Below are 25,931 nucleotides of genomic sequence, written 5' to 3'. Positions count from 1 at the left end.
ATGCTTTCAACACTGAATACGTGGAATAATGGTTGATGTCATGTTCTTCAAGAGTTTCTGCACATCAGCGTTGTAAAACTCCTTGCCCATATCCGTCTGTAAGTTTTTCGGACATCTTCCGCTCTCTCGAATTATTCTGGCGATAGCTTCAGCCGTTTCTCTTCTACCCTTGACTTTAAGCGGTATGGTCCATGCAAACTTGCTCAACGCATCGATGACGGTGAGTATGTAGTGATAGCCTCTGTTGGAGCTCGAGTACGGACGCATCTCGACCACATCAGCTTGCCACATATCGTCGTATCCCCGAATTATAATGCGTCTTCGTGGAAAATTTCTTCTTGCAGAGGCATGCAGTTCCTCCACCAGTCGTCGCCTCTAGGCACTAATATTTTGTTTTTCTTTACGCCTATCTGATGACATCATGTTTCACACACAACTGTGGTTCTTTGACGTTTCGTTCACGTTATATTTAACGTTCATGTACGTTCTTTGGCGTTTCGTTCATGTTTTAGCGTTTTGTTTACGTTATATTTAACGTTCTCTGAGGTTTCGTTCATGTTATTAACGTTTAGTTTAGGTTAAATTTAACGTTCTTGTACGTTTTTTTATCGTTAATGTCAAACGCTATCGTTTGTATTATCGTTTTTTGTAGTTTGTATTGTCGTTCTTTGTAGTTTTTATTATTCATTATTTTTTTCTGTCATCCTTCTGTTACGTCCAGAATTCTCGAAATAAGTCTCTCGGGTCGGTTAGGAGGTAGAGACTTAAAGAAATAATTCGAGCGAGGTAGGAAGGACGGAACGGGCCTAATCTCTCGCACACATGTCTCCGGGCGAGTGTGACGAGTCGAATGCGTTAGGTGAGTCAGAATGTAGGTCAGGTGTCGAGAATGACGACCTATGACTCTCATTCAGATTGTTGCATTCGTGTAGTCCTTATTTTGCGTAAACGAATTGAATCGCTTTTACGCGGGATCGGACTAAGTGCAATTTTATCGGAGCGGGAATTAGAGGTGATTGAAATAAAGAAAAATGATTGAAATTAAGAATTACAATTTATTTTAACATAATAAAAGAAATAACCAATTACAATGATAGGTGATGACTAAAATAATAATTATTAATTTGCAAATAACATTTTTGCTAGTAGAGAACATGTATAATAAAAAGAAGAAAAATCTTATGATCTTAATAAAAAATGTAATTATAACTTAAATTCTAATTGGTTACATTGGTGCTTAACGAGATATAAATGTGCGTGTGTGGGTGTATATTGTGATCAGGTGATTCTTAGCTATCCAGGTAGGCTTTGAAGCGAGTCGAAGATTTCTTCCAATTCATTGACTACTCTTCGATTCGTTTCGAAATTTTCGTTTACTATATTCTCTATTTGTTCGGGAGTAAATAATGAATAGGAATGCGGGTTTTCTTGAGGAAACTCTAACGCGGGGGAGTATGGATCTTCCGGGGGTCTTCGAACAGGTGAATCGAGATTACGATGAAAAAAATCGGGGGAAGGTGTAGGAGGAAAGTCGGTAGCAGAAAAGGTTGAATCCCGAGGAGATGCTAAGGGCTCTGCAAAAGGATCGAAGGTAGAAGAAGGTGACCCTGGTGATTGTTTAGAATCTGTTTCTAAAGTAGATCCAGGGGAGTAAGAGGGGGAGGGATAACGACAGGGGGAAAGAGACAATGATTCGGGGGACGGATTTGAGACTGGTGGAGATGAATCGGTCGGTTCGCCGGAAGTTCTTAAATTAATTAGAGCGCTAGGCAAAACAGAATTTTCTGCTCGGAGATGGTTCAATTTTCCGTAGAGCGATAACGATGCGCCAAGCTTCCGGAGCTTCTTATTTCGACGACTCCGACAGTTCTTAATAGCTTTTTGCGTTTTCCGCTCAGGGACACGATTACGCACTAGAATGAATTTAAAAATTAAGGCTACGTTCTCTCTTTCTGGTAAAAGGAAATAAAATCTAGATCGTATCTACTCAAAAGAAAGGAAAAGAAAGAGTTTTAATTATGAAAAGAAGAGAATTCTTTGTTCCTGATGGAGGTGAAGAGAGTTGCGGATTCAATCAAAAGAAAATTCGATTGTATCCTGCGGAAGGAAAAGAGAGTTGCGGATTCAATCGAAAGAGCATTCGATTGTATCCTGCAGGAAGTAAAAGAATTGCGGATTCAATCGAAAGAGAATTCGATTGTATCCTGCGGAAAGTAAAGAATTGCGGATTCAATCGAAAAAGAATTCGATTGTATCCTGCGGAAAGAAAAGAGAGTTGCGGATTCAATCGAAGGAGCATTCGATTGTATCCTGCAGGAAGTAAAAGAATTGCGGATTCAATCGAAAGAGAATTCGATTGCATCCTGCAGAAAATAAAGAATTGCGGATTCAATCGAAAAAGAATTCGATTGTATCCTGCAGGAAGAAAAGAGAGTTGCGGATTCAATCGAAAGAGCATTCGATTGTATCCTGCGGAAAGTAAAGAGAGTGAGAGTAATAGAGGGAGGAAAGGAAGGGTGGTGCAATAATACTGAGTATATGAGTGTTTTGAAAAATATAATAAATATCTTATTAGAGAGAGAAGGTAGTCTTATGAAGAGTAAAAATAAAAAAATAATAATAATGGACGGCTGAGACTTACTGTTGGGTGAAGTTTTGAAGGTGCGAACGATTTAGTGGTTGGCGGAGCGGATTCAGCTTACAACGGCGGACGGTTGGTCGACGGTTGGCACTCAGAGTGTTTGGATCTCACAATGCCGCGTCAAATTTAAGTACGATAAATACGAATCCGAACGTCACAAACTCGGACATATAATGTCACGGAATGTGCGCCGGATCGAACTAGAGTGAATCGCGAACGAAAAATGAGCGATTGATCAAAATGAAAAAGGTGCGGTATGTGCTCGTAAGTGACTGTAAATGACTGTAAGTAAGTAAGTAAGTCCTCGCGGGCTCCGGAGCTCCTTCCTTTTATACCTGATTCTGCCTATGATTTCTATGGGATTTTAATCCGCAGGTGTACTGCCTCTTATTATTTCCCGCGCGCTACCTATTAATTGCGCGACAAGTGTTTCGTGTCGATGGGGTCAATCATCCGCCAAAATCGGCACGTGTCAAGGGTGGACCAGCCGTATTGACTTGACTTTAGCGTACCTGCGCGGTTAAGATAGATCATCTTTTTCGAAATTTTTGGTTGCTTGGCTGCATCGTTTTCGAAAGAAAAGAATTGTTACTCCGCAGGACGTAACACTTCAATAACCTTTCTTTGTCTTCTGGTTTCTGCCAATGAGATACTTTTTCGTAACCATCCCTCACCCGTTCTTGAGTTTTTTGATAGCAATCCTGAGCCGATCGATAGTTATCAGACAACCGTTCTTGAACCGTTCGATTTTTATTTAGGAACCGTTCGAAATTATTTGCTAGACGTTTGTAACCGTCTTTTCGACGTTCATTGCCGCTCATCTTCTTTCGTTGTTGTTGTTGTTGTTTCCGACTCGGCTTTGATAATTATACGTTGAAGTTCGTTTACTGTAGTCCACAATGTTTGCACGTTTTTCTCACACAAAGTCTGCCTCTTGTCTGATTCTTTCTGATGATTTGTCAAGGTTTTAATGTGCTGCTCCACGAATAGTTTGTTGGCGGCGTCGGTATCAGTCTCGGGCAGCGCTAGACGACGAATCTTGTGCAATCTCGCGTCAAAGTCCATAGCAACGCGACACAAAGCGTTTTCGCGCACGTAATTTTTTACTGTTCCAACGTTGAGACGAATCATCGCTTCTCCGTTCGAATTGTCCATATTTGTTGATTGACATTTTTCCAAAGTGAATGATATCGCTCGACTGGTTCGTTTCGACGATACGTGAGTTAATTTATAATGAGACCAGCCTCACAAAGTTCTTCGCTGATAGACAGTATCTCGTTGTCATGTGCATTGTTACCGGCCTGACGCGAAGCATCGAGCAATCGTAGGCGATCTACTAATTCGTTAGGATCGTCCCAATGAACGTAATCAATCGCATTTTCGTTTAATATCATAGCGCTAGGTAATCCCTTTCCGGATTTATTCTTTCTCTTTGGTGTAGATTCGATCGACATCAATGGTGCGATCACATATCTGTACTTGTATCCTCTGTTGCTACGTAGTCGACTCTGTGTGTTGTAATTGCGTCTATGTACGTTAGTAGCCAACAATATGCTCTTGTACTTTTGCAAATCATTTTCCGTATAGATGAAATCGGCTGGGTGCCGATAGCGCACATCCCGATAGCCCACCAACCAATCATATTGACTTATCTAACCCAACCTACGGAAAATCTCTAGGCATCTACCATTGTGAGTGGTTTGTGTGCTATCGGGATGTGGGACCCACTCGATGAAATCATCGGGGAGTCTCTTAAAAATCAATTCGTAAAGACCGGGTGTACCCGCATATCGCACGCCATCGATAAATATGTTATCACTACTGTCCATGTCGAACTTTTTATTATCAAGCATCATTCCATCCCTGTCGAGACAAACGCCATACAAAGTGTCTATAATTTTTTCTTTTCCGTCCCCGCTGAGAAAATCTCCGATGTACTTTTGACCCAGCGAACTCAAATGCTGCGCCAACGCTTTTCTACCTTCCAACGTTTGCATCTGTTGTTGAACAGACATTCGGAACGAATCGTCTGTGGTTTCAAAAACGTTCTCAGGAGCCTTATTCGTTAATTTTGCAGCTCCGATCGTCGTACGCGGTGTGGACGTTATCGTCGGTGAATTCATCGCGTCGTTTAACGTATGCCGCATCAATATGGGTGATTCGCTTAACGTGTGATCCACTGAAATGTCTTTTTGTTTCCTCTTCATATTATGCTGTTTCGCATCCTTCTGGGTGAATGGCGTTTCAATGTCAACGTCATCGTCATCATCATCATGCGGTTCGTCTTTTATCGCGTGCCAGCTAGAGTTGTCAACGATCTTTCGCAGTGGCTCAATGATTGGTTTAAAGTGACTTTTGATCGTTATATCTTCCTCAATCTTGCCAGTATTCAAAGCGCGATGTTTTTTACGGATCGACTCGGTCGTTTTTTCAATCGCTTTCGCGATCTTCTCACGTTCGCGTATATCTTTGTTTTCAGCCATGTTAACGTTCACGTTGACGTATCAATAGCGACTAACCACGTTACGGTACCGCAAATTCGTTAAATCCTCTTCTGTATCGCCCATTAGTAAGCGCATTGTCCTTGTTTATTACTATAAAACCATACTTTTGTTGCCAACAAGTACGACACAATTCACAAAATTTCTCATACGACATATCGGTGTTTACATGATCGTTATATACATGTTTGAGGTTGGTACCATCCTGTTTAAATAAGATTAGCAGATTCGCGTTGTCTCGTATGAGATGTTTCGGTATTCTAGCATACGTCTGACAGAGATAGAAGCAGTCAACGTCCGCGTGACGACCCATTGCAAAACACTCTCTTATCGTATCTTGCTTGTTGCATGCCACGTCATCAAAAATAAAAATAGAATTCGGAAGCGCCTCGTTCGTCGGAATAACGTCACCGTTGTTGGAGAATGTAAAATAGCCAATTTCATCTATTGGCGTCAATAAATTTGTAGTAATATCTTCGCCGGGAGTAGGATGCAATACGCCGAATGAACAGTACACACACCTTTGATATGAAAAACTCTTTATTTAACTGATACAAGAATCACTTGATCTCCGCTCAAGACGCGATCTCAGAAGAAGTGAACACACGACGGTTGCTCACGTTCAGGCGCATCGAGAGATACGCACGAGAGGCGCTCGGCACACATGCCATCGCAGCTGCCATCTCTAATGGCGGGAGCGCATCGCTCGTTCAAAGCTCTGCTCTCAACACTCCCTCCCTTTGTGCGAGCGATCCGCGGCACTTCTCTGACTCTAGTCTCTATCTGAAACATAACAAAAATCAGTTTATAAATAAGTATTGATCTCTAATTTTGTTCAGACTCTACATTCATTATCTTGTCTCTTAGATACGCTAATGCTTCTAAAGGCAAAGGTTTTGTCATTATGTCTGCCAAATTCTCTTTGGTCTCGACCCATTCGACTTTCACCTTCCCTTGGTCAACACACTGTTTGACAAAATCTCCATGAGTGTCAGCCATATGTTTTCTGTTTCCAGTCTCTTCTCTTTCTCTCAAATCTCTATGTATTTCATCTAAGTCGTCATCAAACGTTTTAAGTTTGTGACTTCCATCCTTCTTAGTGCAGTTTCCCGCTGCTCTATTGTCACACCAGATTGTTACAGGCAAGAATGTTCTTCCAACAACATATCTGAGTGATTTGTCCAACGAGATTACTTCTTGACAGGCCTCGCTCATCGCTAGATATTCTGCTTGACAAGTAGAGAGTGTAACATAATTCTGCTTATAGCTTCTCCATGCTATCACATCTCCATACAGTTTGATTATATATCCTCCAGTGGATGTAGAATCAATGCAATCTCTAAAACTAGCATCTGTCAATGACTCTAACTCGTCTGTTTTACCTCTAAATGTTAATCCTCGATTTGCAGTTCCTCTAAGATATCTGAAGACTCTTTTCATATCTTGCCAGTCTTCTTCTGTAGGCTCTAACTGTTTTCTCGCCAAATAATTTACTGCAAAAGCTATGTCAGATCGTGTAGCATTAGCCAGATACATTAAACTTCCTATCGCCTCTCTATAGGGTACTCTTGTAGCTTCTTTTTCAGAATTCTTTTCTTCTAATTTACTCTTTTTGTTGCTCTGCCTTCTAGTGACCATAGGAGTACTCTGAGGCTTGCATTCATTCATATGAAACTTTTCAAGTACTCTCTCAGTATATTGCGTCTGATGAATGCTCATATATCTTTCTTCTTTGTTTCGCTCTATTGTTATTCCCAGAAAAGTCTTGGGTTCTCCAAGATTCTTCATCTCAAAGGTTTCACTCAACTTTTCTGTAATTTCCTCTAATTTCTTCTGGTCGTTGCTTGCAACCAGCATGTCATCTACATAAAGTAATATGGTCACTATTATGCCTTCTTTCCTCTATGTGAACAGGCATGGATCGTGTAGATCACTCTCTAATCCAAGTTTCTTGGCTTCCTCTGAAAACCTCTTATTCCATCTTTTCGGACTTATCTTCAATCCGTACAAGGCTCTATTCAATTTACACACCTTCGTCTTCTCGGTGTTTTTATTCACTTCTAATCCGTCTGGAATTTCCATATATATTTCTTCTTCTATAGTTCCATTCAGGAATGCAGTTTTCACATCTAGTTGGCGGGTATATAGATTATGCTTGTTTATTATTGCCAATATGGATCTGACCAAAGACAATCTTGAAACCGGTGCATATGTCTCTTTCAAGTCATACACATTCTTGTCTTTACATCCTCTTATCACCAGTCTCGCTTTATATCTGGTTGATCCATCTGCTTCTAGTTTTCTCTTAAATACCCATCTTGAATCTATAATATTAGCTCGTTTACCGTCCATCGTCTCTTTTGGTCTATCAACAAGCCTCCATACTTGATTGATCTGCATAGATTTAAGTTCTTCTATTACAGCATTTTTCCAATTTTCTCTTTCGCTGCTTGTCATCGCCTCTTCATATGTCGAGGGTTCTCTATGTAATGATGCCAGAAGACATCGACTCAGTTCATCTTCAATCTCTATATTCTGTCCAATATTTTTAACAGTAATATGCTTAGTGAAACTAGTATCTTCTATCAGTCTCCGCACGTTAGTGTCTCTTTCATCCTCTAATTTTCTCTTGCTTTTGCTTCTAGTTATTGGAGCTTTGCTCTTCTTTTGTTCGACCTTCTGTTTCTGTTCTTCTAACTGGGCTGTTTGTTTTCTTGGTCTTCCTCTTTTCCTTTTCTCAGGAATCTCCAAGTTTTCTTTTCCCTTTTCCTCATCTTCTACAAATTCTTTCATCCAGTCTGAGTCTTTTTCTTTTTCTATTTGACTGTTTTTATATGTACTTCTATATGTTGCCTTTTCATTAAACCGAATGTGTCGGGACTCTATGAACTTTCTTGTGCTTGGATGCCAGAGTATATATCCAGTGTCGGTGTAGCCCACCAACACGCCTCTAATAGCTCTCTTGTCGAATTTCGACGTGGACTTTGGTACTCTTGCATATCCAATACATCCGAATCTCTTCACTTGCTCAAAGTGACAATTCGTTTCCGGTGAAAACTTCTTCAACGGGATTTCATACTCTATAGTTTTGTGTGGAGATCTGTTGTACGCATGCACAGCAGCGTCAACCGCCAACTCCCACATACTCTTTGGTAATCCCGAGTCGAACATATATGTTCTTACTTTCTCTTGTAATGTTCTGTTGAATCTCTCTGCAACTCCATTGTGTTCCGGAGTGTATGGTGGTGCAAATATAGCTTCTATCTTTTCTCTTTTCAGCACTTCTCTAAATGTACCTCCCGTGAATTCCTTGCCTTGATCTGACTTCACGTAACACAGTTTTTCTTCTTTTCCTAATAGATTTCTGGCGGATATTAGATATTTCTCTAGAGCTTCTCCTGATTCATCTTTCGTCTTCAAAGAATAAGCTTTCGCCAATCTGGAATAGTCGTCTATAAAAGTTATTATAAATCTCTTTTGTCCTGGATAGGATGTAGGTTTGATTGGTCCCATGATGTCCGTATGTATTACCTGTAATGGTCTCTGAGCTCTACTTCTATTCTCTTTAAACGGCAGTTTTGTCATCTTTGCCATTATACAGACTTCACACTCTAATATGGAATTATCAAACTTGACATTCTCTAATCTCTTTTCTACCTTTTGTAATTGTTTTAAATAGTTTAGCGATGCGTGACCTAGTCTAACATGCCATAACATTGCCTCATTTATTTTCTCTAATTTCTTTACTTCTTCGGTTACTGAGCTTTCAAACATTTCTTCTATATTTTCTATTGTTTGTATGTCCTCTAACTTAATGGCTTGCTCAGATTCAGTATTGCTGTTGTTCACATTTGTGAGCTCTCCTTCATTCTCCCTCCCAATCGCAGAGTCAACATTATTTCTCTCATCTAATTCTCCCTCCGAAATTGATATCTCATTATTTTGAATGTTTGCTCGCGATTGTTCAGGAAACTCACAATGTGGAACAATTGCTGCTCTACATTTATACACAGCACACTCAACATTATCTTTGTCCTCTATATATTTGTTTTTGACTTCGAATTGAATAATCCAATTTGGCTTCTCATATTTTCCTTCGAAAACTGTTTTATTTGTTAATTTATTGTAAACTTTAAGCAATTTATCATCTAAATAAATACTGAACCCTGCATCAGCCAGTTTTCTTAAAGACAATAGATTTTCAGATACTTCTTTCGTTGCCATAACATTTGTTAATTTAATGACTTTATTTTCTTTTGTATTCGATATTAATAGAAGATCTCCTTTACCATCTATTGAAATGTCTGCAAGCTCATTTTTATTCGCGCATTTAATAACTCTATCATTACATTTTTCAAAATTTGACAAAATCATACTTTTATTCACAATATGATCTGTTGCGCCCGAGTCTGCAATAAAATTAACCAACTCTTTTGCACTATTTCTATCTTTTATTAATCTAACCACACCTATTTTACCTTCTTTTGATTTATCTTCTGTTGCTGTCTTCGTTGAAGTTTTCTTGAAGTTTTGCAGCTTAGTTATTTTCCCTTTGTCGTTAACTCTTTTAGTGCCTCTAGGTTCAAATTTACCCTTTTTCTTTATATTTTTATTAACAACTTTATCTGCATACCTTTTTCCTCTAAATCTGTTCGCCTCTTTTCCGGAATTGGGGCAGCTATCCCATTTATGGCCTCGTACTTCCTGGCAATAATAGCAGAACCATGCCCCATGTTCTGCTAGCGGGCAATCCTTTGCCATGTGGCCCAGCTTGTTGCATCTGAAGCATTTTGTTTCCTCTATGGTTGCTCTCTGTGCTCTAATCTCTGGTTTGTCTATCTTCTCTACTTTCTCGTTCTTCTTTTCTGCCTCTAACTGCATCATAAAAGATTTTATTTCGTCTACATTCATTTCTTTAAGACTTGATTGTCTTCTAATCAAATCCACATTTCTCAGTTCCGGTACATTGATTGACACGGCCTGATATAATGCGGATCTGATTTCTTGTTCTGCGAGAGGCACTGCATCCTCGCATGACTCATATTCTCTAATTATCGAATCAAAGCGTTCGCAAAAATCACTTACTTTTTCATCTTTTCTCATTTTAATTTGATAAAGCTTAGCTCTTACAGATGTATGAGTTACATTTATTTCGCTCTTTTTATATCCTCTTAATTTCTTTAATATCTCTATCGGCTCTTTTTCATATAAAATTCTCTTATGATAGCTTTCATCCAAATGATTTATAATAATATCTCTGACTAAAGCTTTTCTTTTAATGATTTTTGATTCGGAAAGATTTTCAGGACTTGTAACACTCAAATCTATTACATCTAATAAATCGTTATTCGTTAATTCAGATTTTAAATAGTCCATCCAAAGATCAAAATTGTATTTTTGCGTCAGCTTGTATTCTCTTTTGATATGCAGTCTTTGTTTATTTAATTCTAACTCTATCGTGTTTTTAAATGTCTCTAAACTTTTATCTTTTTCGGCGGAACAGACTTTTATTTCATCTAACTTTTTCTTTTTAGATTCTACTTCTGATTCTCTAACCGTTGTTATGCTGTTATTTATTGAACCATGCACATTTTTATTGTTTACCTCTAAGCTTCTAAGTTTTACCCTTTCTCTCTCTAGATTGAGTCGGGTAACTTCCACCATGTTTTCCATCATATCGGTGGCTTTCGACATGATTTTGTCCATCAGCTTCATGGAATTTTCCATTTTGGTGACTAATTTCTCCTGCTTCTCATATATCATTCTGCTTCCGATCGGCAGCATCGGAAGGTTTTCCACCCACGCTTTAGTCACCTCGATGTTCTCGGTGACGACAGGCAGCTTCTTTTTCGGAATCGCTCCTGTACTTTCCGTCTTTTTCTTTTTCTCCCTCTTCTCGCCGTCTGCGCTGTCGCTCTCGATCACGGTAATCATGCTGCTATCGCTGTCGTAGTTGACCAGCGCTTCCGGAATCTCATCCTCTAACGAGATATTCTCTACCTTGTCGTCCATTCTCTAATCGGGATTTAGCTGTTGATATATCATTAGTGTATTAATTTACAATACTATTATCTAGTCTCTAAATTACAAAAAAAATTGTATGCTTGTAAGATCATATAGAACGCACTGCAATTCACAATAATCTCAAAGCGGGAAAACCACGCGCCTCTGCAGGGCTATCCGCGCGCGCACACCGCTGTCCGTTGCGATCTCCAGCACTGCTGAAAAGATCTATGGGAGCTCGGGTTGATCACGCACGCGCACGGGGCCCATACAAATTTACGCGGCCTCCCTGAACAGTAATCAAGCTACACCGCACCGCAAGTTTCGCTCGATCACCGACCCGATCCACACCGATTTTAAAAAAAAATTGACTCCTACAGATTTTTATTCGTACGCATATCATGTTTGCACATATATCGTTATCTAACCATCTAACACCGGTGCTGTATTAGTCGAAATCGGTTATATGGTTGTGCGCGCCCAGCAACAAGATTCGCGCGCCAAAACAAAAGGCTCTCGCCATACACGCTCGGACTTGCACGCGCACGTCGCCGCTTCGTTCCCAAGCGACATCTCTCTCTCTCTAATATACATCTTTCTCTACTTCTATCAAAAAGACAAAGAAGTTTGTCTCCTTCTAACTTCTAACAGCATTTCTCGAACGTTCTTATTAGCCGGAAAACTCTACTTCTATGTTATACTCTATCTCTATCTCTCAAAGGTAAAACCTTCTTCTATCCTCTTCTAGCGGTATATATCGGACGTTCTTATTAGCTGAAATTTTTCTCGTTTTGCTCGTCAGCATCGAGAGATGTTATTTACTTACCCTCTAATCTTCTAATCGCTCTAATCTCTCACTGCCCTTCACCGGCGTCTCACAAAACTTCCGGTTGAGATATTCACGTGTATCTTTCCTCTTACGCAGTGGACACGTGCACTGGGCCCGTAACCTGTAGTAATATCTTCGCCGGGAGTAGGATGCAATACGCCGAATGAACAGTACACACCTTTGATATGAAAAACTCTTTATTTAACGAACACAAGAAACTTGATCTCCGCTCAAGACGCGATCTCAGAAGAAGTGAACACACGACGGTTGCTCACGTTCAGGCGCATCGAGAGATACGCACGAGAGGCGCTCGGCACACATGCCATCGCAGCTGCCATCTCTAATGGCGGGAGCGCATCGCTCGTTCAAAGCTCTGCTCTCAACAAAATTCTCCAAATATTGATATTTCGGCTGTTGCAGCGATTTCGAGTACACGTACACATTTTCAAAGCGCACGCCGTGTGGACTTTCCAGCAAGCTTATCAGCACGTTTGTCTTGCCACAATTTGACGGACCGCAGATAATACCGCGTATAGAAATCGGCAGCATGTTTCCATGCTTGCGCACCTTTTTTTCAGACATTAATTGTATCTTGTCGTCAAAATTTGTCACTTTAATCGCCTGCGACTGTTGCACAAACCGCATTTTCACCCCTCTACAATGACAAAAATGAAGAATGGTGCCGAAGCTGGCCCCTATTTATAGAGGCGCGTAGAGCAAAATAGTTCAGTACACAAAATGTTTCTCTTTGTGTCGGATGAGTGTGATATATACGGTTTAACCAACGAGCAGTTACAGTACATACCGAAAATTGTCTTGTTGCGAAAATTTAACAATTGCATCGACCACGTGTGGGACAGATTACTCGAGCATATAAAAGCTGATTGGGAGATTCAACAATATTGTCGGTGTCTAGAACACTATAATTTGCAGTGTCATCAAACGCACGTTGACGGACCGGCACCGCTGAAAAAGAATTGTAGTGAATGTCAACAAAACGTAGGGGCTGCGGCGTGTTAAACAGTGCGATAAATGCACTTCCTTTTAAATTGCACATCCCCGGATATCAGTTTTGCGGCCCAGGAACGCATTTAAAGAAACGATTGGCCAGGGGCGATCGAGGTATAAATCCACTGGATGCAGCGTGTTGCGAGCACGACATAGCTTATTCGCAAAGCAAAGATCTCGCCGATAGACACGCGGCTGACAATATACTCGCAGTGTCTGCGCGGAAACGCATTACCGCGAGAGACTCGACTCTTGGAGAGAGAGCTGCTGCTGCTGCCGTTTGGGCAGCTATGAGGACCAAAACAAAAATGGGTATGGGTATGAAAACAAAGACGAGAAAGAAGAAGAAGACGACGATAAAAAAACGAATACTTCAAGTGGCAAAACGTGGTGGTATAATACCAATTTTACCGATGTTGGGCACGCTCGGATCCCTCATCGGTGGAGCGGCCACCGTAGCGAAAGCGGTAAACGTTAACAAAACTGTGCAACGTCAGCTCGATGAGCTACGGCGTCACAATCGCGTGATGGAACAAGGTCGCGTCTTGTATTTGGCTCTTTACAAACAAGGACACGGATTGTATCTCAGCCCGTACAAACGTGGACAAGGTGTATCAGCAAAGAAAAAAAAAAAAACGTCAAAGAAGCGTTAAAAATGCCATCAGGTGTAATAACAAACGTGCAATTGGAACAACTGGCGAAACGTATGCACATTCCACATTTCAGAGGTGTTTTTATGCGTAACGCATTGCCGATAAGCGGTGTACGTCAAAGCGAGAGCGGTATCATAAATCTGGACGATGTGGTGGGCCCTGGCACTCATTGGGTAGCGTACGCAAAGAGACAATCACGTGGTATATTTCAATAGCTTTGGTAATCTTCGACCACCTAAAGAACTCGTAAGATATTTCGGAGACGGTGTGACAAAAATACAGTACAATCATACACCTTATCAAAGCAATTGTGGGCAACTGTGCCTACAGTTTCTCCAAACGGTTTATGCGCGCGAATTTAAAGCCTGGTAGTGCGATATTTAACTCAGTATTCATCGGACAGTTTTTCAATCATGTCGCTGATACTGACGCTAATCAGGAAAGCAGCGTTCTCGCTACAACCTACTTTCCAGCCATAGATTTGAGTGACGATGATTACGAGGTCTAATGAACTTTGAAACTTACAACACGATAGCGAACGTGACTGCTTCGAATAATAAATTTTATTTTGATGAAAACGATGTGGAAATTACGATTCCCGAGGGATCGTATAAACTGCAATAAATGAGTTTTTGAGACGCACAATTCCACGAAAACGTTTGCAATATGCGATTCATGATGATAATGGTAAAAAACATGACATCGATGGTAACGATGAGAATGAAGACTTCCCGATAGTACTTATCGCGCGAATAACAATACGATGAAGAGCGAGATAAAATGCGCCTATAGAATAAATTTTAGCAAACCTAACAACATTGGATCGCTGCTGGGATTTTCTTCAAATCGTATATTACAACCGCAAAAATGGCACAAGTCGGAGGTACCGATTAATATTCTGAACGTAAACGTCATTCTTATAGAATGCAATGTCCTCGAGCGCGTATAGCAACAACAAGCGTGTTCATACGATACATGAATTTTCGCCTAAGGTACCCGGGTATAAATTGTCGGAAACGCCGTTACAGATCATTTATCTGCCAATCACCGTGCAGAGCATTTTGGACTTGACGATACGCATTGTCGACCAATACGGACGGCTGCTAGACTTTCGAGAAGAAGAAATCACCGTCAGATTACACATACGACGGCTACGGCGATAAAACGTGTGTATACGTGCTGCGTATGAGATGCTTGTTTTGAAAGGCACAGTCACAGATAACACAGTATTTACGAAGCCAATATTTGGTAGCAAATTTCAATCATCCAATTGCATTCATAAGAAGAGAAAGCTCAATGCGTCGAACATTGCATTTTTACAATCTTTGGGATTTGCAGTACGAAACGTGTAAAATGACTGACATTCTCAATATCGGAGATGAGCCAATCTTCGACGATCGTATCGTCAAGATTGAGACTCACTCGTACAATCCATACACCAACACTGCGTTATATAGCGACGAAATAAGGATACATACACAGAAGCAGGATTTATACACGTTGCCGTACTAAAGTTTTCTTTACATCGAGGGAAAACTTAAAATAAAAGAACCAACTGAGGGATCCAATGTGGTGTTAGGAAATAATTGCATCGCGTTCATGTTCGATGAGATTCGATATGAACTCAATGGCGTGGAGATTGATTGCTTCAGAAACGTTGGAATAACCAGCACGCTCAAGAACTATGTTACTATGTCATCCTACAGAAGCGTAATCGCGAGAAATGCCGGCTGGGATCCATGGAATCCTCCAAATGGATATTTTAATTTTTGTGTACCGCTCAACATGCTATTAGGATTTTGCGAAGATTATAGACGTGTGGTGATTAACGCTCGTCACGAGTTGATTTTAATACGATCACGCAATGACAACAATTGTCTAATTGGCGATCCAGCGCTGCAGCCGGAAATCGAATTGCTCAAAGTACAGTGGCGAATGCCGCATGTGTCGTTGAGTGAGAAAAATAAACTGTCGATGCTATGTGCACTAGAAAGTGGGAAATACCTGAGCATAGCTTTTCGCTCCTGGGATCTGTACGAGTTTCCACTATTGCAGCTCACAACAAAGCATTCGTGGGCCATCAAGACCGCTACTCAGCTCGAGAAACCGCGATATGTCATCTTCGCTTTGCAGACTGGTCGGAAAAACAACATGTCCGAGAATGCTAGTCGATTCGACCATTGCAAGTTAAACAATGTAAAACTTTACCTGAACTCGGAATGCTACCCCTATGAAGATATAAATCTGGATTTTGATAGAAACAAATGGGCTATTCTCTACGCGTTCGCACGTTTCTGTAAAACTTATTACGGATACGATTATCTCGAGCCTAATCAAACTGTTACAATGTTTCGACAAAATGGCCCTTTCATAATTATCGATTGTTGTCGGCAAAACAAATCGATCAAGAGCGCAACTGTGGATGTGAGATTGGAATTCGACACTATGGAGAACGTACAGTGCCTTGCGTTGATGCCTGGGGTACCGATTTTAGGGATCACGTTTCTTTCCTGATTATTTTTATGTTTATGACTGAATGCTGCGGTGATTGTTGACAGCAGCATTTAGTCATGAACGTAAAAATAACTATGAAAGAAACGTGGTCCTTAAAATTGGTACCCCAGGCATCAATGCAACGCACTGTACATACATACAGACCGTGCCATTAATGCCTGGGTCACCCATTTTGGGGACTTTATTTCTTTCTTGGTCATTTTTACGTTCATGACCGAATGTTGCGCACGGGGGTAAAACTAATAGCGTTTTTCATTGGGAAAACTAGTGCGCACTGAGTGTGCACTTGCCGCTGGCAATTGGACGTTTTGGTTTGCGCGATGACGGTGCCAACGGAAACGCTCAATTACCTGTAGCAAGTGCACATTCAGTGCGCACTAGTTTTCCAATGAAAAACGCTATAATATAGCGGTTTCCGGTAACACGGAAAAAGTGGGGCCCACATGAAAGTGGGAGTTGAAATGACCAATCAGAATGCCTTGATGTAAGTTGGTAGGAATGAGTATCTGCTCACTATTTTCGTATAGTAGCATTTGGTCTTTCCGGTCTTTCCAACAATACAGAATAATATATACGAATTCCGATCATTTCAATTTGTAAGTATATCTTATAAAAATAATTAAGCAGTTACTCAAATGATAGCCTATAAAAGATATACAAACTCACTTAACATATTATTGATCTTACTATCAATTTTGTTCAAAATTGTTTATGGCAACATAACCTTAACCCGGTGAATTTGTATTTGCAATTGTCAAGATCAAATAATATAAGTTTTTATATAAAGTTTAAAGAAAAAAAATTACAGTAATGTAAATTTTATTTCAGATTACTCTTATTTTGATACAATAATTTATTATATCTTTACTGGACACAGAACGTGCATCTCCAAATCAGAAAGTTTTATTGCAAGATGTGTTATATATCATTTATGCGAAGGTCTTGCTTCATAAATGGTGAGAAAATAAAGATAAATACCTTTTTTATCTAGAAAGAAAAAAAAGTAATATTTTCTTGTCTCTGATTTTATAGAAAAATCAAAGATTTGCAGCCACTGTTAGAAGAAGTGTGTTTTCACATGATTTTACTATATCCAACGTAGCTACATAGCTACATAAGAGGCAAGGAAGTGAAATATCATTTATGCGAAGGTCTTGCTTTATAAGTGGTGAGAAAATAAAGATAAATACCTTTTTTATTTAGAAAGAAAGAAAAGTAATATTTTTATCTCTTATTTTACAGAAAAATTAAAGATTTGCAGCCCCCGTCAAAAGAAGTGTTTTTATATGATTTCACTACATCCAACATAGCTACATGGCTACTAGGAGGCATTGACTACGATGTAGTTAAACGACTGTGATATACAACAGCATATAGGTTAGCAATAGGATTATTTTTGTGATAATTCTTGTGATGATTATTGTAATACATATTTTGTAATAAGTACGAAGCATGGCATCTCTATTAATAGGTACATGGAAATATCCCACATAGCATACAATACATATGATAAATATTAATAAACGTTTATCATAAATATTTTTTATAAATTTTATAGAAATATTTTATAAATATTTTATATATATGACGGAAAAGATTATAAAAATCTTTATCTAAAATATTGTTAAAATATTTATTAAATATTTTCCAAAATATTTATGATAAATAAAAAATAAATATTTACAAAAATATTTATGTAAATATTTATGATAAATACAAATAAAATAATTAGTGGTATCGTTGCGTAGCTTTTCTTATTCTTTTTTATACTGTTTCGATGTGTGTATGTACTATCGGTTTCTCTTTACTGTCCTAGTTTACACCAAGCACTTGATATGCGTACTATTATAGTAATTTTCTATTAAATTATCTTAATTTTAACAATGAATTTAAAAAATAGTATACTAAACTGGTACAATATGAATCGAGATTATTAAATATATGTATCATGAATACACGCATCGTCGAAAGTAAGATTTAATAGAAAGAATTTAATAGAAAGTTACGAGTTATAGTACGCGTATCAAGTGCTTGATGTAAGCTAGGCCACTATCGAAGTTCCTGGTCTGTTCTTTTCAACTGCATTTAAAGTAAAACTGAAAAGAACATACCAACAGCGTCACGTGAACGATCTGTGGCCGACCGGCGACCGGCGACTGAGTAGTTACTTCCTGTTCCTGTTGAGCCACGTTGAGCGAGCCATGCCGAGGTGTGTCTATGTCTATAGAATAGATCTGAAAGCCCTTGAGACCCTTAAGTAAATTGAGTATAATCCATTAGTAATCCTTGAGGAGGTTTAGTACATTAAATAGGCGGTGTATGCCGGGTATATATATTCCTCAAAAAAATAAATTTAAGAGAGTTGTGGCGCCTGAACTTTGTCTGCCGGCGGCGTTTTTATTGATATCTACGCACGAATTAAGTCCCAGAATATGTGGAAGGAACCTTTGAATACCTTTTCTCGCTAACGTCTAACCGAGAATAATAAGAATTGTCTATGTATATTAATATTGTAATTATTAAACAATAAATAAAATTAAAATTAATTCATAATTTTTAGTTGGATTCTACTATTCCCAATCAGCAGACAATGTTTTTTTAAATATTTAAAATACACAACAATAAATATTTAAAAAATATTGTTTGCTGATGCGATTTTTAATACTAAAAAATTTTATATAAATTTAATAAAAAAAGTAAAATTTTACAAATCTTTATCATAATAATTAATAAACATTTTCAAAATATTTACCATAATATTTATCATAATAATTAATAAACATTTTAAAAATATTTATTATAATATTTATCATAATAATTAATAAACGTGTTCAAAACATTTACCATAATATTTATTATAAATATTTTTGAAACGTTTATGATAAATATATATGATCAGTCCAATTTACGGCCATAAAAACATTTATTAAATGTTTATGATAAATGTTTATAAAATATTAAAATAAATATTATAAATATTTAGTAAATGTTTTATAAATATTTTGTGCTATTTGGGATCGATGTAAATATCCAGAATGCACAAATGCATATTACACTAACATAGTAGATAATTTTTATCGAAACAAGCATTTTTATACATTTCTTAAAAAAATTGAATTTAAAAATGAATGGAAGAGAATTTGTAAGATTAGCGAACATGTCAAATGTGATAATTTTCGAATCTGCGAAGAACATTTTGAATCTAAACATTTTGCAAATATGTCAAAGCATAAATTGAATTGGAATGCAATTCCTCTGAAAAATGCCATAAATTGTACACCTTTAAATACACAGTCTGAAATACCTTCAACTAATGAACATGAAAATATTCGATGCAGGACTCCTTTATATAATAGTAGTGATTTAACTCTTAATTCTGACTTTGCTTCTTCTTTAGTTATACAAAATATAGACATAACTGAAAATCATGAAAATGATATAGAAATGCTTGCTTCAGATAAAAATGCACAATTTTTAGTCGAAGATGAGATGCATAATAAAACAAAGGGATATTTGAAAGGCATTAGCTTATCACAAAAACAACTGTCACCAAGGAAACAAAAAATGTATAAAATACATCGTTACACAATTACCAAATTATCTAAATTAAGAAAACTTCTAAAAAATGAAAGACAACATGTCGCAATTTTGAAAGATTTATAGGAAAAAATTTCAATTAATTGATGATTCTTTAAACGTAGTAACAAAAAATTTTATACTGTCTCAACTTAGAAATGTTAATAAAAAGCACAATGGAAGACGATGGACAGTTGAGGATAACACTTTTGCACTTTCAATTTATAAACGCAGTCCTCACTTATATAAATATTTAGCTTCTTATTTTCAATTGCCTTCTACCAGATTGTTGAAATATATGCTTTCAAAGATCCCTTTTGAGACTGGTTTAAATGATGCAATTCTAGAAAATTTAAGAGCAAGAATACAGAAAATGCATCCACTAGACCGTTGTTGTGCATTAATATTTGATGAGATGTCGTTAAGTAATGGGTTTCATTACGAAGCCAGCTAACAGAAGATTTCTGGATTTGAAGATTTAGGACACTTAGGTCGTACAATTAAATCAGCAAACCACGCATTAGTTCTAATGCTGAGAGGCATTCATAAATCTTGGAAACAAGTTATAGCCTATTACTTTGTAGCAAATACAATTTCCACTATGGCTTTGAAAGATATAATTATTACAGTAATTTCACGTTTACAAAAAGAAGGATTTAATGTAATGTCAACGATTTGTGATCAAAGTGCTACAAACCGAGGGGCATTGGCTCAATTATGTAATGAGAGTGCCGAGAGCCTCAAAGCTCAGAACTATTTTTTAGTTAATAACAAGCGCATATTTATTATTTTTGACGTTCCTCATCTTTTAAAAAATACTAGAAATGCCATGCTTCGTTGTAAAATTTAATTTTCTGAGAACAAAGAGGCTGATTTTAATTACATAAGAACTGCTTTTGATTTAGATCAAAAAAGAATGTTTAAGACTTTACCAAAACTTAAAAGTGAATATTTTAAATTTCAAGATTCGTATATAAAAATGAAAGTTAAGATAGCTGCTAAACAACTTAGTAGTTCTGTTGCTGCAGCGATCGAGAGTTTTGTTGCGGCACAAACTATGCCAGCTGCTTCTCTACACTGCCTAATTTGCTCAAAAAATTGACGATTTGTTTGATTCGATGAATAGTTCATGTTTAAAATCTCGAAATAATAAAAAATACGCATGTGCTTTGGCTGAAAATTCTCCACATTTCTCCTTATGGAATGCAATGCTCGAAGAATTGTCGCAATGGCGTTTAATTGATAAACGTAATAGTAAAGACGTTACAAGTCAATATGCATTTATTAATGGATGGATTATCACAATTCAATCTGTAAAAGAATTATGGATATCTTTGTATGATTTGGGGTTTAACTTTCTTTCTTTACGATCATTAAATCAAGATCCTGTAGAAAATCTTTTTTGTACAATTAGGCAACATGGCATAGCAAATACGAATCCAACTTGTCATCAATTTATTGCAACTTTGAAAACATCTGTATTAAATAATCTTGTTTTATCGGTAAATAATGGCAATTGTGAAGATGATGGCTGCCAGCCATTAGACAATTTATGTACATTGTTGACAACAGCTCATAATGATAACGATAATAATAATAATAATTGTTCTTTAGAAGAGAATGATATTCCGTTAACTCTAAGTGATATAATAACAAATAATGAAGATGAATTGCTCACAGAAAATTGTCAGGCATTAGCATATGTTGCAGGGTATATATTAAAAAAAAAAACCATTCCACAGGATTGTGAGACTTGTCAGCGCAACTTATTTTCAGAAAGTACAGAGAAACATATTTCTTTCTTTCAAAGAGCATGATGATGTTACTCGATTAACATATCCAAGCGAAAATGTAATGCAACTTATTAAAAACATACATGAATATTTATATAAATTTTTGGACGAAAACGGGCATACTTTTATGTTAGTTGATCGTTTTCAAACTTATTTTGAAAATTCTGATACGTTTATTCACTTATGTCCATATACACAATTGCGAGCGTTCAATCTTAAACAAATGTGTGCCATTTTTAATTTACAAATACATTAAACATAAAAATCCAGAAAAACCGATTTCACAAAAACATTTAAATAAAATAAAGAAATGGTCAATTATGAAACCAAAGTGAGTCAGTCATTAATGATAAAAAATCTTCTTTTATAATTTCTCTTATAATGCCACGTTAACTCTTTGTATTATTTATTTTACTTTTATTTTTATTGTATTTTTTATTTTATTTTTTATTGTATTTTAATTTTAGTTTTCAGTTATTCTTGTCAAGAGATATATTTTCTAAAAAAAAAATTCTTTATCACGCCGTAAAAACCACATGTGCAATCGAATTTTTTCTACATCACAGATAAGAGTAATCGTACATTTTTTATATATTATTTATGTAAAAAATGTTTGTTTTATTCTTGTACTATGGAATGTAATCTGTTAGGGATAGTCGGGCAGTATTACGCATAAGATGAATATTCTTGTATCATTTATTTTATTCTTAGTTTTTTTTAAATGCTATTACTGTGTTATTACTACAGCTGTGTCGTATTTTAAGTATGTTGTACTGTTATACGCGTAGAGTATTTTTATCAAAAAATTTTGATGTAGGTATAATATAAACATTTCTTATTATATTTGCGACATGTATTTTGTTTTATAATAAATGTTTTGTAAATACTATTTATACTTTGTATTCATTAATTTTACATATGTACATTATTATTACTTATTTCAAATTCCAATATCTAGGCCACATTTATTTTTTTTTCAGTTTTAACAATTAGAAAAAGATAAAATGTAACTTAACCAAGATTAAAGTTCAAATTTATATTGGCGCAAAAAACAAGTCTTAACCCTGCTGGTCTGTTCGGTCAAATAGACCCGGACAGACCAGCAGGGTTAAAAGAATTGTATTTTCTCTCCTGATTTTTACAGACCATTTTATTTCCCACTTCACCACCAGATAGCAGTGATTGCTTTTCGTTTCCCATGTTAAGTACAGAGCTTTCATTTCTCATAGTATATGTTCTGTGAGCAGCATTTGGTCATGAACGCAAAAATAACTAAGAAAGAAACGTGGTCCTTAAAATCGGTACCCCAGGCATCAATGCAACGCACTGTACCAGCAAACACCACTGCCTTTTGTTTGATCTTGCATGATCGTTTTATCGAATACTGCCCATTGACCAACGTTGTGCGCAAAATCACGTAAAATACGGAGGCATATAAAGATTGAAACGTTTTGCGATGAGAAGCAGTCTTCGTTTCGACATGAGTGTGCCAACGTTCGTGGACCTGCAAGGTTTTCCCCTTGGAGGATTAAGCGGTTTCATCGTCAAAGAGTTTGCCGCTCTTAGAGAAGGAAGAGTTCTTTATCACTACATGTTTAAGAATCAAAGACCATGGGATTGGCTGATGAAATCCGAAAGATCCTGCTGTTGCTGCTTGACTGTGTGTCACCATGGCTTAAGATGGGAAGATGGGACAGTTCGGTACAAGTCAGCGAAACAGTTGATTACACAAGTTGTATATAGCACGATAAAGAACGACGACAACGACGACAACGACGACGACTACGACGACGATGGCGACTGTGACGAAAGTGATGACGACGCCGACGACGCCGACGCTGACGATGACGATGATGACACCGACAGCGGTGGCGACGGCTGCAAAGATCTCGTATACGTCAAAGGATTTGAAAAAATAGAATGGTTGAAGGATTTGCTCGATGCTGATGCTGGAGATAATGTAATCATCGAGACAATGGATGCTGATTACGAAGACATGGAATCTTTGAATAAATTAGATGCTACTAATACTACGCAATGTGGAAAACATCGTAATAACAAGAATTGTGCGTTACAAAATGTATACAAAGTGTATTGGTGGTCACAACGCCAAAAAGAATTGCAAGATTTTGAAAAATAAAAAAAGTAAAATAAATGTTAAAGATTTTATTTCTTTTTCCTTTCCCTGTAGTTTAAGAAGATAGACGTGTATTTAAGTTACGTTTCGTCTGTTGGGCAACGACAAAAAAAAACGCTAGAGTCTCTGCCTTTTCATTTACATTTTTCATGCATAACCCTTTGCAGCAAGGGGTCTCTGAAGGTGAATTTTTTGTACAGTCGTGAAAATTCTATATTTTTGTGGGAGAAAGTCAAGTACAGTTATTCTTTTACATTTTCGAGCTCGAGCACACCTTTCGATCAGTTTTAAAACAGATCGGCAGCGAGAAGCTCAGCAGCAAGAACATCTCTCCAACTGAAATCGCCAAGTTTTTTAAAAAAGTAGTGTAACATGGAGCAATACATGGAGAGACTATACCCATTATTGCGGGTGACATATCCTGCAAATGCTGTAAGTATTTAAGTATAAGTAATTGTTTAAAATATATTTAACACGTTGACTGTCACGCGGGTTTATAATGAAATCCTCGTTAAATCACACGCGTTGCTGTACGAAACGAATAAACCATTTATAAATTAATAGTTTTATCATTACATTCTGTGAAATATCTGTCCAAATATTTTCAAAGATTCTTTGTAAATAATCAAATAAGCGTCACCTGAATACGAGAAAATGCGGCCCGATGAAAACTTTTGCTGTCACTCAAATACGAATGATGTGGTTGTCAATGTAATAAATGTACATTTAAAAAATTTTATTTAAAATTTTCAGCAACTTATGGTGCATAACGAAGGGGAGCTGATTGTGCCAATTCGGCACATTTTAAATCTACGCGTGATTGGCCCCCAGGTAATTTTTTTTATTTTTGTTATTATTAATTTATTAGTTTAATATATTACACAAGTGCATTATTAATCTTACTAACTTTTTAACTTTTTAGAATATTTGGCCAGCAGACGTGGGCACATAAATGTTGAAAAAAAGAAAGATGTGCATTATTTGCGATCGATAGATCGCGATTACAATATGTATGGGAGAGAGACTGCGTGGAGAACGAGTGGGATCTCCGGATTCTCTTTGGAGAGAAGCCATATGAAGAGGAAGAGTGGGGTAACCCAGGAGAACTAATTGTGTATAAAGTTATTCATGAAATTTCATAAAAATAAATAAAAAATTTTTGAAATCAAATAAATAAATATTGTATACGATACCTTAATAAATGCAACAAGTTTTTAAAAATAATAATGTCTAATATTACTTCTATTATTCACCTTCCCATACTAAGCATGTATCAAATATTTTTGACCCATTTTTTGTGACACGTTCTACCCACAAGCAGCGGTCAAGGGTCTCATCTCTTTCGGAGATGAATACCCGATTATTTGCCTTGCCATAAAATTTCGTTTTCGTGTCAAAATTCTTTTTAGTGTTATAATACGCGAGCGAATATGCATGCATAGCGTATGTAAATAGTATTATTCGTAATAAAATTGTACTACTGGTAGTATTCGTAGTAAACTGTCCGCAGCGGGGGGTACGAGCGAAAAAACATTATCCCGTACGGACCCGTAAAGATTCGTCTGCAACGTGGGTGTCATTAATTGAAACATATATTAAATTTAAAAATGATTTGCCCTGTCCACTTTTCCTCTTTAGTATATATAAAAAAGAAAATGCAAGCGAGCAAACAATAGCCGCAACGCGTGCGGCCAAAAACATGCGACTGACGCAATAGCGTGCCGCAACGGGGGGTGCGAAAACATTACCCCAGGTAAAGATTCGTCGGCTACAATGTCGACGACAAGTGTACGGGTTTTAAATGATGGGTCATAAAATATTTCTTGACAATGGAAGAGAAAAAAACGTTTCTTCTTCCTAAAAGGTTGAAACGAATTTTTAATACAAAAATTTAAACAATATGTAAAAGAGAGATCGACAATAGAGAGAGAGAGAGAGAGAGAGAGAGAGAGAGAGAGAGAGAGAGAGAGCGATACGTTTTTCTAAATATTTGTTAAATAAATATTTGAACACGAGAAAAACCTAAACTATATGGGAAAGAGGAAGAGGGAGAAGAAGAGGGATACGTTTTACTCCCAAATAATTGTTAAACTAATTTTAATAAATTGATATAAAATTTATATTAAATTGATATTAGGTTAATATTAACGTAATATAAACATAATAAAAATTTATATCAATTTATTAAAATTAGTTTATCAATTATTCGAGAAAAAACGCTATGGGAGAGAGAGAGAGAGAGAGAGAGAGAGGGAAAGAGAGAGGGAGAGAGAAAG

At 37.1% G+C, this 25,931-nt stretch overlaps 4 protein-coding genes across 4 annotated transcripts in view; 1 reads left to right on the top strand and 3 right to left on the bottom strand.

Moving 5' to 3' along the window:
- Nucleotides 1–25,931, bottom strand: part of LOC120359505 — a 131,874-nt gene that overhangs the window by 20,191 nt on the left and 85,752 nt on the right. The gene's annotated exons all lie outside the window — the stretch shown is intronic.
- LOC120359492 (uncharacterized mitochondrial protein AtMg00810-like) lies at nt 5,731–6,999 on the bottom strand. Its single transcript, XM_039457081.1, has 2 exons — nt 5,989–6,999; nt 5,731–5,925 (listed from the first exon to the last, which is right to left on the bottom strand). Exons 1-2 carry the CDS (start codon nt 6,997–6,999, stop codon nt 5,731–5,733), a joined length of 1,206 nt encoding a protein of 401 aa, XP_039313015.1.
- Nucleotides 7,021–11,873, bottom strand: LOC113004078 (copia protein). Its single transcript, XM_039457165.1, has 2 exons — nt 10,747–11,873; nt 7,021–10,017 (listed from the first exon to the last, which is right to left on the bottom strand). The coding sequence occupies exons 1-2, from the start codon at nt 11,152–11,154 to the stop codon at nt 7,045–7,047; spliced, it is 3,381 nt and encodes a 1,126-aa protein (XP_039313099.1). The 5' UTR covers nt 11,155–11,873; the 3' UTR covers nt 7,021–7,044.
- On the top strand, nt 15,235–16,149 carry LOC105206210. Its single transcript, XM_011175720.1, has one exon. The coding sequence runs from the start codon at nt 15,235–15,237 to the stop codon at nt 16,147–16,149; it is 915 nt and encodes a 304-aa protein (XP_011174022.1).

The sequence above is a fragment of the Solenopsis invicta genome, chromosome 14, assembly GCF_016802725.1.
Source record: "Solenopsis invicta isolate M01_SB chromosome 14, UNIL_Sinv_3.0, whole genome shotgun sequence".
In the NCBI taxonomy this organism is placed as follows: domain Eukaryota; kingdom Metazoa; phylum Arthropoda; class Insecta; order Hymenoptera; family Formicidae; genus Solenopsis; species Solenopsis invicta.
This window is presented reverse-complemented; position numbering and strand designations above follow the sequence as displayed.

Excerpts from the sequence above, each read along its gene's own strand:
- LOC120359492 (XM_039457081.1), bottom strand. The coding sequence starts at position 6,999 with ATGCTGGTTGCAAGCAACGACCAGAAGAAATTAGAGGAAATTACAGAA. Across the intron at positions 5,926-5,988 it reads TAAGAGACAAGATAATGAAT|ATAGAGACTAGAGTCAGAGA; the intron begins GTAGAGTCTGAA and ends GTTATGTTTCAG.
- LOC113004078 (XM_039457165.1), bottom strand. The coding sequence starts at position 11,154 with ATGGACGACAAGGTAGAGAATATCTCGTTAGAGGATGAGATTCCGGAA. Across the intron at positions 10,018-10,746 it reads TAAAACTTAGAAGCTTAGAG|TTAGAGGCAGAAAAGAAGAA; the intron begins GTAAACAATAAA and ends TTTATGATGCAG.
- LOC105206210 (XM_011175720.1), top strand. The coding sequence starts at position 15,235 with ATGTTCGATGAGATTCGATATGAACTCAATGGCGTGGAGATTGATTGC.